Here is a 16,550-nt window from a genome sequence, read left to right as displayed (position 1 = left end):
GTAGTATTTTAAACTCAATATACATGATATGCCATTAAAAATGAAATGTAAAAACTGTCCTTTGGTAGCAGGCAATGTGAATTATGAAACCTCCTAAGCAGAAAGGTAATCATTTGTCAGATTTCTGCTGCTGTGAAGGGAAGATTTTATCTGCTAGGTAATCCTCATTATAATAGTAGGATAGTAGGTGTATTATTAAGACAACTATGACAGTTCTATTGTTATCCTGATAGGCCTATATAAAGATGCCCACAGAAGAGCATTATATTGATTAGTGTAATATGTGATGCTCAGTAACACATCGCTCCCACTCTCTTTGGTCACAGTGAGGGTCTCATTGAGGGAGTTGAGTGAGACTCTCTATTGTGCTAAAATTCTATTCAAATGTCATTAAATCACATCGACACACTTTGCATTTATTACAAGAATTTAAAAACAGCTATAAAACATTGTGTGAAGGAAGCCTAAGGCTACTTTCACACTAGCGACACCGGAACTGCCCGCCGGATCCGGAAAAACGTGTGAAAACGGATTACATTTGAATCCTGATCAGGCTTTTCATCACAATGAAAAAATGCATTGGAAAAAAAACGGATCCGCCATTTATGGACTTTAACTTTTTTTTCACTTTTTTCGGGTTTAACATGCAAATGCCGGATCCGGTTTGACTGAACACACAGCGCCGGATCCGGCGTTAATGCAAGTCAATGGGAAAAAGACCGGATCCGGCGTTCAGTCAAAGTGTTCAGGATTTTTGGCCGGAGGTAAAAATACAACTTGCTACGTTTTTCTGAAAAGCCTGATCAGTCAAAAAGACTGAACTGAAGACATCCTGATGCATCCTGAACGGATTACTCTCCATTCAGAATGCATTAGGATAAAACTGATCAGTTCTTTTCCGGATTTGAGCCCCTAGGACGGAACTCAGCGCCGGAAAAGAAAAACGCTAGTGTGAAAGTACCCTAAAGGGACAGCTATTGTGTTAGTAAGTAGCATGCCCCATTCATGATTGCTTCCTTCGTAGTTTTCCTGCTGTGTCCAGTAATGATATTTTGCCTATTTGTGACTAACTCTGTTTAAAACCAGATGCACATTGCGAATATTAAAGAGATTATTCCATGAAGTATATTTCTTATAGTTATATCTAGTCCATAATTATACAAATGTTTTGTATTTACACTAATTTCCAAAATGCTTATATCTTCATATCAGGAATAATGTTAGTATAGCGCCACTTGCTGTTTTTGTGTTCCTGTGCACCTTCCTGTGTTAGGAAATGTTCTAAGATAGAAACACATGCTCAGTCTTACTTCTCTCTCTCTCTGCTCCTTTGGGTGTACAATAGAATCTTGGTGTGGGGAGCTGACTGCTTCTGGAGCTGCAACGCTAAGCAAGCAATAGCAAGCAATAACTGTCCATACCTACTTGCATGATTCTCCCTAGACTGTGACCCACAACTGGATGGCAATCCCGTCTGTGCTGAAGCCTGTAAGGAAAAACAACCGAGCAGAAAATAATAAACATAGTGACAGACAGGCATTAGATATACCAAAATATATACGGCAAAGCAGAGGACAATAAGCAAACAGACCAGTTCAAAACCAGGAGGATAAAATGATCCCAACACAGAATTCCAAGAGCAGAAACATTGATAAACCAGGTGAAACACTAGAGGTTGTGTCAGGGTGCAAATCACAAGGAAAAGCAAGGTCAAGTCCAGGCATGGGTTAGGAATACCAAAATGAGAACAATGCAGAGTAAATACCAAGCCAAGATCAATACCAGGAGAATGAATCAAAGGCTAAATCAGAATCCACAGGCGTGCTCAGTAAACAAGCAAGGTCAGAGTCAGGGATCACCAAATGGCAGAGTAGCTAATGAGGTCCAGAACAAACCAATCACAGGCAACTACTGAAGGAAGAATCCTCTTTAAATATACCGCCTACCTGCATGTAGAATGCCGGCACAGAATCCAGCTGGTCCTGCAACCCATGCGACCTAGAGTTGACATCAGTAAGCCTGGGTCACCGGTGGTGGATACAAATGGCCCATGGACTGAGTGACCCCACCATGACACCAGGCCGCTCGTAATAGCCTGGAGACGAAGATGTCACCACCCAGTGACCAGCCCCGTTGTGGAAGATGGACTGGTTAGTACACTGCTCAAAAAAATAAAGGGAACACTTAAACAACACAATGTAACTCCAAGTCAATCACACTTCTGTGAAATCAAACTGTCCACTTAGGAAGCAACACTGAGTGACAATCAATTTCACATGCTGTTGTGCAAATGGGATAGACAACAGGTGGAAATTATAGGCAATTAGCAAGACACCCCCAATAAAGGAGTGGTTCTGCAGGTGGTGACTACAGACCACTTCTCAGTTCCTATGCTTCCTGGCTGATGTTTTGGTCACTTTTGAATGCTGGCGGTGCTTTCACTCTAGTGGTAGCATGAGACGGAGTCTACAACCCACACAAGTGGCTCAGGTAGTGCAGCTTATCCAGGATGGCACATCAATGCGAGCTGTGGCAAGAAGGTTTGCTGTGTCTGTCAGCGTAGTGTCCAGAGCATGGAGGCGCTACCAGGAGACAGGCCAGTACATCAGGAGACGTGGAGGAGGCTGTAGGAGGGCAACAACCCAGCATCAGGACCGCTACCTCCGCCTTTGTGCAAGGAGGAACAGGAGGAGCACTGCCAGAGCCCTGCAAAATGACCTCCAGCAGGCCAAAATGTGCATGTGTCTGCTCAAACGGTCAGAAACAGACTCCATGAGGGTGATATGAGGGCATGACGTCCACAGGTGGGGGTTGTGCTTACAGTCCAACACCGTGCAGGACGTTTGGCATTTGCCAGAGAACACCAAGATTGGCAAATTCGCCACTGGCGCCCTGTGCTCTTCACAGATGAAAGCAGGTTCACACTGAGCACATGTGACAGACGTGACAGAGTCTGGAGATGCCGTGGAGAACGTTCTGCTGACTGCAACATCCTCCAGCATGACCGGTTTGGCATTGGGTCAGTAATGGTGTGGGGTGGCATTTCTTTGGAGGGCCGCACAGCCCTCCATGTGCTCACCAGAGGTAGCCTGACTGCCATTAGGTACCGAGATGAGATCCTCAGACCCCTTCTGAGACCATATGCTGGTGCGGTTGGCCCTCGGTTCCTCCTAATGCAAGACAATGCTAGACCTTATGTGGCTGGAGTGTGTCAGCAGTTCCTGCAAGACAAAGGCATTGATGCTATGGACTGGCCCGCCCGTTCCCCGGACATGAATCCAATTGAGCACATCTGGGACATCATGTCTCGCTCTATCCACCAATGTCACGTTGCACCACAGACTGTCCAGGAGTTGGCAGATGCTTTAGTCCAGGTCTGGGAGGAGATCCCTCAGGAGACCGTCCGCCACCTCATTAGGAGCATGCACAGGCGTTGTAGGGAGGTCATACAGGCACGTGGAGGCCACACACACTACTGAGCCTCATTTTGACTTGTTTTAAGGACATTACATCAAAGTTGGATCAGCCTGTAGTGTGTTTTTCCACTTTAATTTTGAGTGTGACTCCAAATCCAGACCTCCATGGGTTGAAAAATTTGATTTCCATTTTTTTATTTTTGTGTGATTTTGTTGTCAGCACATTCAACTATGTAAAGAACAAAGTATTTCAGAAGAATATTTAATTAACTCAGATCTAGGATGTGTTATTTTTGTGTTCCCTTTATTTTTTTGAGCAGTGTATATTAAAGAGACAGCTTTACCATAATTCCTCTTGCTCAGTATCTCCAGTGAAAACTATACAAGCAGCTGTCTCATCACAATAGGAATCCCTTACACACCCGAAGGTGCAAGGGCAAGTTACTAAGGTGGACTCAGAAAAGTTGTTCAATAGAAACCGTAGCTAGCACTATTCTAATGTTATTTCAGCAATGTCTCTGGATAAAAGCAGTTTTGAAATATATGTATATACAAAAAATGTTTATTATTATGGGGTGTATTTATCTATAAGCAATGTTCTTTGTGGAACAACCTCTTTAAGCCAAAACAGATTAGGGCATTGTAAGTCCCATGTGGAAGAGTAAAAAAACATAGAGAAATATATAACTATATCTACATTTTTTGTGCATTCAGTGGGCATATTTTGTTGTATCATGATTGGTTTAAGTGAAGGTGCAGATCCTGCACTGCATGAGAGGAAGAGAGATTACTGTAAGGTCACCTACATGGACAGGACAAGATATTTGGACACCAATGGCTTAAAACTGTGTCCCCCCTACATATCCCAGCGTCTTAGCTATCAAATATTGCAGCTTTCACACAACACCTTCAGTTAAACAAAAGTGAATATTGTGAAAGTCCCTGCAAACATTTAGACTGTTTTCATATGGGTGTAACGCTGGTGCATTTCTAGACCCATACTGCAGCTGAGTGTCCCAGTACGACTACAGGTCCTAAAAAAAAGCATCATAGATCCCTATAATACTGTCAGTTTGGGTTATAGGACCCATGGATTGGGCCAAGCCATTCAGCCATAATATAAGCACAGTAACCACTAATATGAAACTATCCTTATCATGCATACACCCCGAACACTCTTATAAATCTATACAAGGTGATTCAAAAGTCTCAGGGCACTCTTTATTTCAAACACAAAAAGTTGCAACAACAACCGGGAACGTTTCCTGTGACGCACAGCTTTTTGATACGTTCAATTTGTTCTTTGATATGCTACATAACCAACTTCCCATTGGAAATATTTGCCCTTGATCCAATATGGTGGCTTTCAAGATGGCCGCCATGTTCCCAACATATCCTAAAATATAGGTCCCCTCTCCTATTACTTGCTGGAGTATTCAGAAATTTAATTTTCCCATTTGTTCCCGAAATAAAAGAGTGTCCTGTGACTTTTGACTCTGTCAGATAGATAGGTAGGTAGATAGATAGATAGCCCACAGGCAAAAATGTCATCCTCTAGATGTGCTGGTAGAGACATACCCCAAAAGACTTGCAGCTGAAATTGCAGTAAAAAGTGGTCCTACAAAGTATTGACTCAAGGGTGCTGAAAACAAATGCACGCCACACTTTGCAGGTTTTTATTCACGTCACACATACTTGCTACTTTGTGTTGGTCTATCACATAAAATCCAATAAAATACATTTAGGTTTGGTGCCGTAATGTGAAGAAATGTGGAAAAGTTCAAGGGGTATGAATACTTTTTAAAGGCACTGTATACTGTATTCTCCTTCGGGCACTGCAGCTAAAGGAATAAATAACACTGCATATTGTCCACCATGTATTCTTATAGTAACCATTCCTAAAATTCTAGGCAAAGTTGCTATACAAAAATACCATCTGGATGTAAAAGAATTATTAACTGATCAAATAATTTCAGTTATCAAGGTTATTTTCAGTGCTGCACATACAGGATGGACAGCAACACACATGAATAGAGATATTATAGGCCAAGTGTCTGATGGATAAAATAGCATATGATCAATAAGTCAATGGTATGATTTTTGATGCATTTTGTCTTTTAAATGTCCCATCTTTATTTCTTTCATTCAGATTCTACTTCAGGAACTTCAGGAGACTGGGCAGCTGACAACAATGTTACATTTTCATATACTTATGAACTAAGAGATGATGGTGAATTTGGATTTGAATTACCACCTGATCAGATTCAACCTACTTGTGAAGAAACATTCACTTCTATGTTAGCCTTGTTTGAATACTTAGATGAAAATTATCTAGAGCCACTTGACGATCTTGACGATCTTGACGGCAGTGCAGTTGCTATTGGTTCACTGTGGTTGAATACACTTGTTTCAATTTCTGTCTGTGTATTCTATGCTCTCACTTGGTAATTATACATGTTTTCTCTTGCTTATACAAAATAACACATATACATAGTTGCTTTATAATAATTCTGACAGTAACAATGTAAGGCCTCATGCACACGACAGTGGTGTGTTTTGCGGAACGGCACGGACAGCCTTTAATATAAATGCCTATTCTTGTCCGCAAAGCGCGGACAAGAATAGGACATGTTATATTTTTTTTGCGGGGCCACGGAACGGAGCAACGGATGCGGACAGCACACGGAGTGCTGTCCGCATCTTTTGCGGCCCCATTGACCTGAATGGGTCCGCATCCGATGAGGACCAAAACAACGGCCGTGTGCATGAGGCCGAATGTTCATGTTTCTCAACAATCAATTATGTTTCATTGACATTACATGTAGAGTCTGTATATAAGGAACTCACATTTTTACTGTAAAAATAATGCACAGATTTCTGTAATTGTTTCTTTGATTTCAAACTACTACATTCTTCAAATATTAAATAGCATTGCAAATCCAGAGGCATTGTCTACTTTATGTGCCAACTACCAGACCAAATAACCACAGCATCTCAAGCCTCATTAACATCTTGAACAGGCATCAAGGTTTCACTATAACCAGTCCAACTAAATAGTCTATAAAGGATGCAATAAATGAGAAAAATAGACAAGAGATAATGTAACAATAAGTGAAAAAATATCCAGATATCATATGAAAAATAATTATATAAACTAGAGATGATCAAAACCTTTCAAATTAAGTTGGCTTCAGATTCACAAAATTTTTCAAAATCGTAGTTTCTGACCCAAACCAAAGATGCTCAAATATCCCTGAAAATTGGTATATAACACTCTCTAGTTTCCTAGATTTTTAGGAAAAGATCTTATCTCTTTTTGTTAATTTTCTTAAAATTTTTGCATTTTCTCTCCCCACTCCCAAAACTCTTGAACACAATGACAAAAAATATCAATTAAGGTCAAAGTGACACTGACATACATAACTATGGGTAATGGCATGGCTGACGGTGTTAACAAACAGCGTTTTTAAAAACACATCGGGGAATGGTGGTGTTCAAACACATACAGTGTTATGAGAAAAAAAGTGACTTTTTGGGGGACCAAGTAGCCAAAAATAATGCCTGCCCATATTTATGAACGCACAAGTGATAACTGTCAGGAGAAACAAAAGCTTGTTCTGAACAAGCCTACAAAAATTCTCCCTTTTAATTGGGAGCAGCAGCAGTACAGTGTGGATGTGGAAAGGGTAGGTAATCATGGCATATGGTATGGACCATGTTGGCAGGCAGACAGCAGCAGTGGCATGATGGTGGCAGCAGTAGCTAAATGGTATGAAACATGATTGTAGGTAGGCAGACAGCGGCAGTGGAATGATTGCAGCAGCAGCCATACAGAACTAAATATATTGGTAAGCAGCCACAGTAATTTAGAGAATGAGACAATTTTAAGCCATTTTTTTTTATAAATAAAATGGACAGCTGTCGAGAAGTATAAATATCATACATCAGAATTACATTTAAAGTGCGCCACATTTCCACATTGATGAGAGAAGTTTAGGAAGGGGGCATAGCAGCGGAAAAAAACTGTTCCATCTTGTAACAACTAGCAAACTGAACTGGCTGCTGGAGGTTCTGCTACTTGTAGCAGAAACAGCTAGAAACAGGTGACTAACATATGGGTGAATATCTGGAAGTGCGGCACATATGCGGACTAACGAAAGTCAAATTTTTCTGAATGGAGTGGCATACATGCTTGCCAGAACAAGAGACCCACCATATCACTTGGGCCAGAGCCCAGAAAAAAAAATTTCAGGCCCAGGAGCGGAGGTGCGTCACATTTGAGGATAAGCCTGTTCAGCCTGTTATCCTGCAAGTTGATCCAGATGAAGGCAAAAAAAAAACTGTGAAGTTCAAGTCAATTTTCCTCATTTTAGGGGGAAGAAATTCCTTCCAGACTCCAATCAGGCAGTCAGAATACTCCCTGGATCAATGACCCATAGTAGCTATAACCTGTAATGTTATTACACTCCAGAAATACATCCAGGCCCATCTTGAACTCTTTTAGTGAATTCACCATCACCACCTCCTCAGGCAGAAAGTTCCATAGTCTCACTGCTACTACCGTAAAGAATTCTCTTCTGTGTTTGTGTAGAAAACACAGAGGATGTACCCTCATCACAGTCCTGGGTATAAATAAGTGATGGGTGAGAACTCTGTACTGACCCCTGATATATGTATACATGGTTATTAGATCTCTCATCAGTTATCTTTTTTCTAAACCGAGAATTTTAATAATCTTTCTGGGTACGGTAGTCCACCCATTCCAATTATTACTTTAGTTGCCTTCCTCTGAACCCTATCCAGCTTTGTTATGTCTGTATTGTACACAGGAGCCCAGAATTGTACACAGTACTCCATGTGTGGTCTGACTAGTGATTTGCAAACTGGCAGGACTATGTTCTAATCATGGGTATCTATGCCCCTTTTGATGCAACCCATTATCTTCTTGGCCTTGGCAGCAGCTTCCTGACACAGTTTTCTGCAGCTTAGTTTGCTGTCCACTAAAATTCCTAAGTTTTTTTCCATGTCAGTGTTACCCAGTGTTTTACCATTTAGTATGTACTAGTGACTTGCATTATTCCTGCCTATGTACATTTCCTTACATTTTCCTGTGTTAAACCTCATCTGCCACTTCTCTGCCCAAGCCTCCAATCTATCCAGATCCATCTGTAGCAGTATACTGTCCTCTTCTGTGTTAATTACTTTACACAGTTTAGTGTAATCTGCAAAAATTTATAAATATATTGAAGATAATAGGGCCCAATACTGAACCCACTAGTGACAGTGACCCAATCTGAGTGCGTACAGTCAATAACCACCCTCTGTTTTCTATCACTGAGCCAGTTACTTACCCACACACACTCATTTTCTCCCAGTCCAACATTCTCATTGTATATACTAATATTTTATGTGGCTCAGTATTTGGATAAATCATGATATATGGCATCCATTGACTCACCCCGGTCAAGTCTAGAACTTACCTCCACATAGAAACTGATTAAATTATTTGCTTATTTTCATTGAGGTACTTCAAGATAGCATCTCTTATAAAACCTTCAAACAATTTAACCACGACAGATGTTAAACTTACCGGCCTATAGTTTCTGGTCTCTGTTTTTGGCCCCTTTTTGAATATTGTCACCACATTTGCTAAGCGTCAATCCAATTGAATGCTCACTGTCAATATAGAGTCCTTAAATATCAGAAATAAGGATCTGTCTATGGCACTACTTAATTCTCTTAGAATACGGTAGTGTATGTTATCTGGTCCCAGTGATTTGTCTATTTTAGGGTACTTTCACACTAGTGTTAAAGTTTTCCGGTATTGAGTTCCATCACAGGGGCTCAATGCTGAAAAGAAACGCTTCAGTTTTATCCTAATCAGTGGCGTCGCCAAGGGGGGTCACGCTGTGCCCCCCCAACTGAAATGCCCCCCAACTGAGCGGCTGCAGGGCACAGGGAGATGTGCGCTTCCATTATGCTCATCTCCATAGTCATCTGTATCGCTGTCCTCAGGACAGCGATACAGAGGCCTGTTCTAGTGCAGCAGGGCAGGGGAGGGAGAGGCGTGTCCCTTCCTCTGATAGACTGCAGGCACTAGGCCGGCAGCCTATCAGAGGCTAGTGCAGGCGGCGCTATGACGTCATCGCGCCGCCTGAGCCATACAGCGCGGGACACAGGCCAGAAGAGGCCTGCATCGCATCACTGACATGGAGGTAAGTATAAGTGTTGTTTTTTTTTATATGTACAATAGTTTTACAGGCACATTAGGGGGGCTCTTACTGGCACATGGGGGGCTCTTGTTACTGGCACATTGGAAGGGCTCTAAGCTCTTGTTACTGGGCTGGCACATGATGGGGGGGCTATTACTGGCACATGGGGGGCTCTTACTGGCTCATGGAGGGGCTATTGTTACTGGCACATGATGGGGGCTCTTATTCCTGGCACATGGGGGGCTCTTGTTACTGGCACATGGGGGGGGCTCTTGTTACTGGCACATGATGGGGGGCTCTTATTACTGGCACATGATGGGGGGGCTTATTACTGGCACATGATGGGGGTTCTTATTACTGGCACATGGGGGGCTCTTGTTACTGGCACATGGGGGGGCTCTTGTTACTGGCACATGATGGGGGGGCTCTTGTTACTGGCACATGATGGGGGGGCTCTTGTTACTGGCACATAATGGGGGGCTTATTACTGGCACATGGGGGGTTCTTATTACTGGCACATGAGGGGGCTCTTGTTACTGGCACATGAGGGGGGCTCTTGTTACTGGCACATGATGGGGGGCTCTTGTTACTGGCACATGATGGGGGGGCTCTTGTTACTGGCACATGATGGGGGGCTTATTACTGGCACATGATGGGGGGCTTATTACTGGCACATGATGAGGGGGCTTATTACTGGCACATGATGGGGGCTTATTACTGGCACATGATGGGGGAGCTTATTACTGGCACATGATAGGGGGCTCTTGTTACTGGCACATTGGGGGGGGGGCTCTTATTACTGGCACGTGATGGGGGGCTGGGCTCTTATTACTGGCACATTGGGGGGGACTCTTATTACTGGCACGTGATGGGGGCTCTTATTACTGGCACGTGATGGGGGCTCTTATTACTGGCACGTGATGGGGGGCTCTTGTTACTGGCACATTGGGGGCTCTTATTACTGGCACGTGATGGGGGGCTGAGCTCTTATTACTGACACATGATGGCACATGATGGGGGGCTTATTACTGGCACATTATGAGGGGGTTTATTACTGGCACATGATGGGGGGCATATTACTGACACATGATGGGGGGCATATTACTGGCACATGATGGGGGCTTATTACTGGCACATGATTGGGGTCTCTTGTTACTGGCACATGATGGGGGGCTCTTATTACTGGCACATGATGGGGGGCTCTTATTACTGGCACGTGATGGGGAGCTCTTATTACTGGCACGTGATGGGGGCTCTTATTACTGGCACATGATGGGGGGCTCTTGTTACTGGCACGTGATGGGGGGGCTCTTGTTACTGGCACGTGATGGGGGGCTCTTGGTACTGGCATGTGATGGGGGGCTCTTGTTACTGGCACGTGATTGGGAGCACTTATTACTGGCACGTGATTGGGGGCACTTATTACTGGCATGTGATTGGGGGCACTTATTACTGGCACATTATTGGGGGCTCTTATTACTGGCACATTATTGGTGGGCACTATAGGGCATCTACTGAGGCCACAAAGAAGGGATATTTTATATAGGGGGCTCTGTACAGAAGCATTTTATACTGGGACACATTATGGTGGGTAATATGGGGAAGGAGGGAGAGGAGTACTATGGAGTCATCTACGGGGGGAACTAAGAAGGGGTATTTTATACTTGCAAATAAAGAGGGACACTGAGGGCATCTACTGGGGCACGATATATGCGGCATTTTATACTGGTACATTATGGGGGGCACTAGGAGGAAGGGGGGAGAGGAGCACTATGGGGACATTTACTGGGGGCACTATATGGGGGTATTTTATACTGGCACATTATGGGGGCACTATGGGGACATTAGCTCAACTGGGGGCATTACAAGGGGGTATTTTTTGCATTGTCACATTATAAGGAGAATTATTTCTACTGGGGGGGCATAATGGTGGGCTTTATTACTCCCCCATGGTATGATCCCCTAGTAGCAGCACCAGCCTCTCCCTGCTCTGCTATCCCTCTGCCCCTTCTCCAAATCCTTATGAAATCTTTCTCATTAGGATAAAACACAACATCAGCTCCACCGAACCCCCAGCCAAAGTGTTGAAGTGGTGTCCGAGATCCCCAAGGGCCAAGCCAAGTAATTGTAAGTTTTCATGTGAAATATGTTTGTTATACACATATAGCATACACTGTGTCACACAATATACAGTATACCTCTACACTGTGTAGTCTGTTCTATAAGCACCATTGTTTTGTGGCGGCGGACAGAAAATAATCTGGAAGTGCCCCTCCCGAGACCAGGCTCTGGATCCTCCACTGGACCACTCACAGGAGTGTACATTTCTTCTAAACTGTAATCCGTATCCTCTGACCTGCAGAAATCCGCACTCGCCTGGTAACAACTAACAGGCAGTGCCTGTAGGCTGTAGCCTGGCCCTGTTAACGAAGCTAGCTGAGTGGTGTAAGGTTAAGGTACTAGTAGAGATGAGCGGCCGCTGAATCCTGATTTAAAGTTAAAGTTACTGCAGGATATGGATTACAGTTTAGAAATTTCAAATGTACAGTCCTGTGAGCCGCGGGGAGGGAGATCTGTGGATGGCACTGTTATAGGGAGGGGGATCTGTGGATGACACTGTTATAGGGAGGGGGATCTGTGGATGACATTGTTATGGAGGGGGAAATGGGGATGACACTGTCATGGGGTGGATCTGTGGATGACACATATAGTATAAGATGCTATATACGGTATGTGTCATCCACAGATCCCCCTCCATAACAGTGTCATCCACAGATCCCCTCCATAGCAGTGTCATCCACAGATCCCCCTCCCTATAAAAGTGTCATCCACAGACAACTAGAACATGTTGAAATCTGAGTGATTGTTTTTTTTTTAAAACCACAGACAGCAGGACTTTTCTTCCCTGTTGCGGTTTTAGGTATTGGGTAAAGTATCGCAGCATTTCTAAGCATACTTGTGTAAATGTATCGTTGTTATAGCTGCCCCCCCCCCCCCCTACTTTGTCTTGGCCCCCAGTGTGCCCCCCAAAAATTTGAAAGCTAGAGACGCCACTGATCCTAATGCATTCTGGATGGAATGCATCAGGATGTCTTTAGTTCAGTCCCTCTTATGGTATTTGGCCGGAGAAAATACCACAGCATGCCTGCCGGAATCCAACAACGCAAGTGTGAAAGTACCTTGAATCTTTTAGATCTTTTCACATCTGCACTTTTGCTGTCCAGTTTTGAGATCCGTCATGGGATCTCAAAACCACAACAAAACGCTTCCGTTATAATTCAACCGGCTGCATGCATTCTGAATGGATCCGGTTGTATTATATCAAAAATTAAGAAACCGGATCCAGCACTAAAACCATGGTTAAGGCTTCTTTCACACTACCGTTCAGAGCGGGTCCGTCTGATGTCTGCACAGACGGATCCGCTCCTATAATGCAGACGTTTGGATCCGTTCAGAACGGATCCGTCTGCATTATAGTTTAAAAAAAATTCTAAGTCTGAAAGTAGTTCAGACGGATCCGTCCAGACTTTACATTGAAAGTCAATGGGGGACGGATCCGTTTGAAAATTTAGCCATATTGTGTCAACTTCAAACGGATCCGTCCCCATTGACTTACATTGTAAGTCTGGACGGATCCGCTTGCCTCCGCGCGGCCAGGCGGACACCCGAACACTGCAAGCGTTAGGGCAGTACGGATGCGTTCGGGGCCGCTTGTGAGACCCTTCAAAACGGAGCTCACAAGCGGAACCCCGACGCTAGTGTGAAAGTAGCCTAAGTCATGGGGTGCTGGTTCAATTTTTTTGTGTGCAAAAAAAACCCCAGATCCAGAACCATTGACTTACATGGTTTTTAGTACTGGATCCGGTTTCTTCAGTTTCCCATGACGCACACAAAAGCGCTGCTTGTGTCCAGCATGGGAACGCAACTATATTCTGGTGCACTCTGTTCTAGTTTGTTCAGTTTTGTCCCCTTTAACAATGAATGGGGACAAAACTGAAGCGTTGTGCTGCAGTTTTGAGAGCCTGTGCTGAATCTCAAAACCAGACATCACAACGCAGATGTGAAAGTAGCCTAAGCCGCCGCTGAACTTCTTCCTGGGTCAGACAGGCTACATTTAGGCTCCATTCACACGTCCGCAAAATGGGTCCGCATCCTTACCGCAATTTTGCGGAAAGGGTGCGGACCCATTCATTCTCTATGGGGACGGAATGTGCTGTCCGCATCCACATTTGCGGATCCGCACTTCCGCATCCGTGCTTCCGTTTCCGCAAAAAAATAGAACATGTCCTATTCTTGTCCGCAATTGCGGACAAGAACAGGCATATTCTATTATGTCGGCAATGTGCGGTCCGCAAAATGCGGAACGCACATTGCCGCTTTCCGTGTTTTGCGGATCTGTGTCTCCGTGTATCCGCAAAACACATTGCGGATGTGTGAATGGAGCCTTAATGAGGAATTTTCTTTTACATTCTGCATTTCATTCCTCAGTGAATACAGTGGAGAAAAAAATATTTACTAGATTAGTTTTCTCCTCATCGCTCTCTGCAACTCTCCCCTCATCACTCTGTAAAGGGCCGACACCTTCAGAATTATACTTTTTACTATTTATATAATTGAAGAACATTTTAGGGTTAGTTTTACTCTCTTTGGCAATGAATCCCTCTGTCTCCAGTTTGTCTTTTACATATTCTATTTATTTTTTTGCAGTGTTTATATGTAGAGTTGAGCGGACACCTGGATGTTCGGGATCGGCAGGTTCGGCCGAACTTGAAAAAAAAGTTTGGGTTCGGGACCCGAACTTGACCCCGAACCCCATTGAAGTCTATGGGGACCCGAACATTTGGCCACTAAAATGGCTCTAAAGTAGCCCTGGAAAGAGGTAGAGGGCTGCAAAAGACAGCAAAATTTGCTTAATAGCATGGCAAATGCTCTGCAAACTAATGTGGATAGGGAAATGAATTAAAAAAACATAAAAGACCTTAAAAAAATAAACATTAGGAATGATGTAGGAGGAAGAGCTTGAGGAGGCAGTGAATGGGTGGATGTGGCCGTGTAGGCTCACGTGGCGGTCTAGGTGGAAGCGGCGGCAAAGGAGGAATAGGTAGCCAACACAGATGTGTGTTATTTTGCATTTTTACATAGGGGTAGCCCCCAAAATATTAGAACATATAAAAAATAAATAAAAGGAATAAGTGCACTCGAGTACAAGGATGGATGGTTGGGGCTGTTAGAACTGTCTATTCTGCACAAGGTACAGACAAGTCTTGTGGGATCCAGGCCTGGTTCATTTTAATGAACGTGAGCTTGTCCACGTTGGCTGTGGACAGGCGGCTGCATCTCTCTGTAATGACGCCTCCTGCCGTGCTAAATACACGTTCAGAGAGTACACTGGCTTCAGGGCAGGCCAGCACCTCCAAGGCATACAGGGCAAGCTCTGGCCATGTGGACAATTTGGAGACCCAGAAGTTGAATGGGGCAGAACCATCAGTCAGTACGTGTAGGCGTGTGCACAGGTACTGTTCCACCATGTTGTTCAAATGCTGCCTCCTGCTAACACGCTCCATATCAGCAGTTGGGGCCGGTTGTTGCGGCGAGGTGACAAAGCTTTTCCACATGTCGGCCATGCTAACCCTGCCTTCTGAGGTGCTGGCGCTGACACAGCTGCGTTGGCAACCTCTTCCTCCTCCTTTGCCTTGTGCTTCCACTTGTCCCCCGGCGTCAGTCGGGAATGCTCTCAGGAGCGCGTCTACCAGCGTGCGCCTGTAGTCGCGCATCTTCCGATCACGCTCCAGTGAGGGAATTAAGTAGTTGTAACGGGGATCCAGCAGGGTGGCCACCCAGTAGTCAGCACACATTAAAATGTGGGCAACTTTGCTGTCGTTGCGCAGGCACTGCAGCATGTAGTCGCTCATGTGTGCCAGGCTGCCCAGAAGTAAGGACAAGCTGTCCTCTGTGGGAGGCGTATCGTCTGCGTCCTCCGTATCCCCCCAGCCATGCACCAGTGATGGGCAGAGCTGCGTTGGGTGCCACCCCGCTGTGAACATGCTTCCTCCCCATCCTCCTCCTCGTCCTCCAGTAGTGGGCCCTGGCTGGCCAAATTTGTACCTGACCTCTGCTGTTGCAAAAATACTCCCTCTGATCCACTTCTAAAAGACTGGCCTGAAAGTGTTAGAGATGAATCCTCTTTCTCCTCCTCGTCCTGGGCCACAACCTCTTCCATCATCGCCCTAAGTGTTTTCTCAAGGAGACATAGAAGTAGTATTGTAATGCTGATAACGGCGTCATCGCCACTGGCCATGTTGGTGGAGTACTCGAAACAGCGCAACAGGGCACACAGGTCTTGCATGGAGGCCCAGTCATTGGTAGTGAAGTGGTGCTGTTCCGCAGTGCGACTCACCCGTGGGTGCTGCAGCTGAAACTCCACTAAGGCCTGCTGCTGCTCGCACAGTCTCTCCAGCATGTGCAAGGTGGAGTTCCACCTGGTGGGCACGTCGCATATGAGGTGGTGAGCGGGAAGGCCGAAGTTACGCTGTAGAGCAGACAGCCGAGCAGCGGCAGGATGAGAACGCCGGAAGCGCGCACAGACGGCCCGCACTTTATGCAGCAGCTCTGACATGTCAGGGTAGTTGTGAATGAATTTCTGCACCACCAAATTCAGCACATGTGCCAGGCAAGGGATGAGCGTCAAACCGGCTAGTCCCAGAGCTGCAACGAGATTTCGGCCCATTATCGCACACCACCAGGCCGGGCTTGAGGCTCTGTCACTACCAGAGTTTTGAGACGTTCTCACAGCTCTGTTTCTCCACCCCTGTGATGATGTCACTACTAGAGCTTGGAGGAGTCCTCCCAGCTGTTTCTCCTGCGTTTGATTTCCCTGCCTTTAAATTACCCCTCCTCCTTTCTAGGTTGTGGATTATAGTTC

At 44.9% G+C, this 16,550-nt stretch overlaps 1 protein-coding gene across 1 annotated transcript in view; it reads left to right on the top strand.

Annotated features, from left to right (window-relative positions):
- LOC121008785 (carboxypeptidase O-like) overlaps positions 1-5,864 on the top strand; it is a 121,500-nt gene extending 115,636 nt beyond the window's left edge. The window contains exon 9 of the mRNA XM_040441479.1: positions 5,566-5,864. Coding sequence (XP_040297413.1) covers positions 5,566-5,864 — 299 coding nt within the window. The remainder of the gene's footprint in view (positions 1-5,565) is intronic.
- Positions 5,865-16,550: the final 10,686 nt, after the last annotated feature.

The sequence above is a fragment of the Bufo bufo genome, chromosome 7, assembly GCF_905171765.1.
Source record: "Bufo bufo chromosome 7, aBufBuf1.1, whole genome shotgun sequence".
NCBI lineage: Eukaryota > Metazoa > Chordata > Amphibia > Anura > Bufonidae > Bufo > Bufo bufo.
This window is presented reverse-complemented; position numbering and strand designations above follow the sequence as displayed.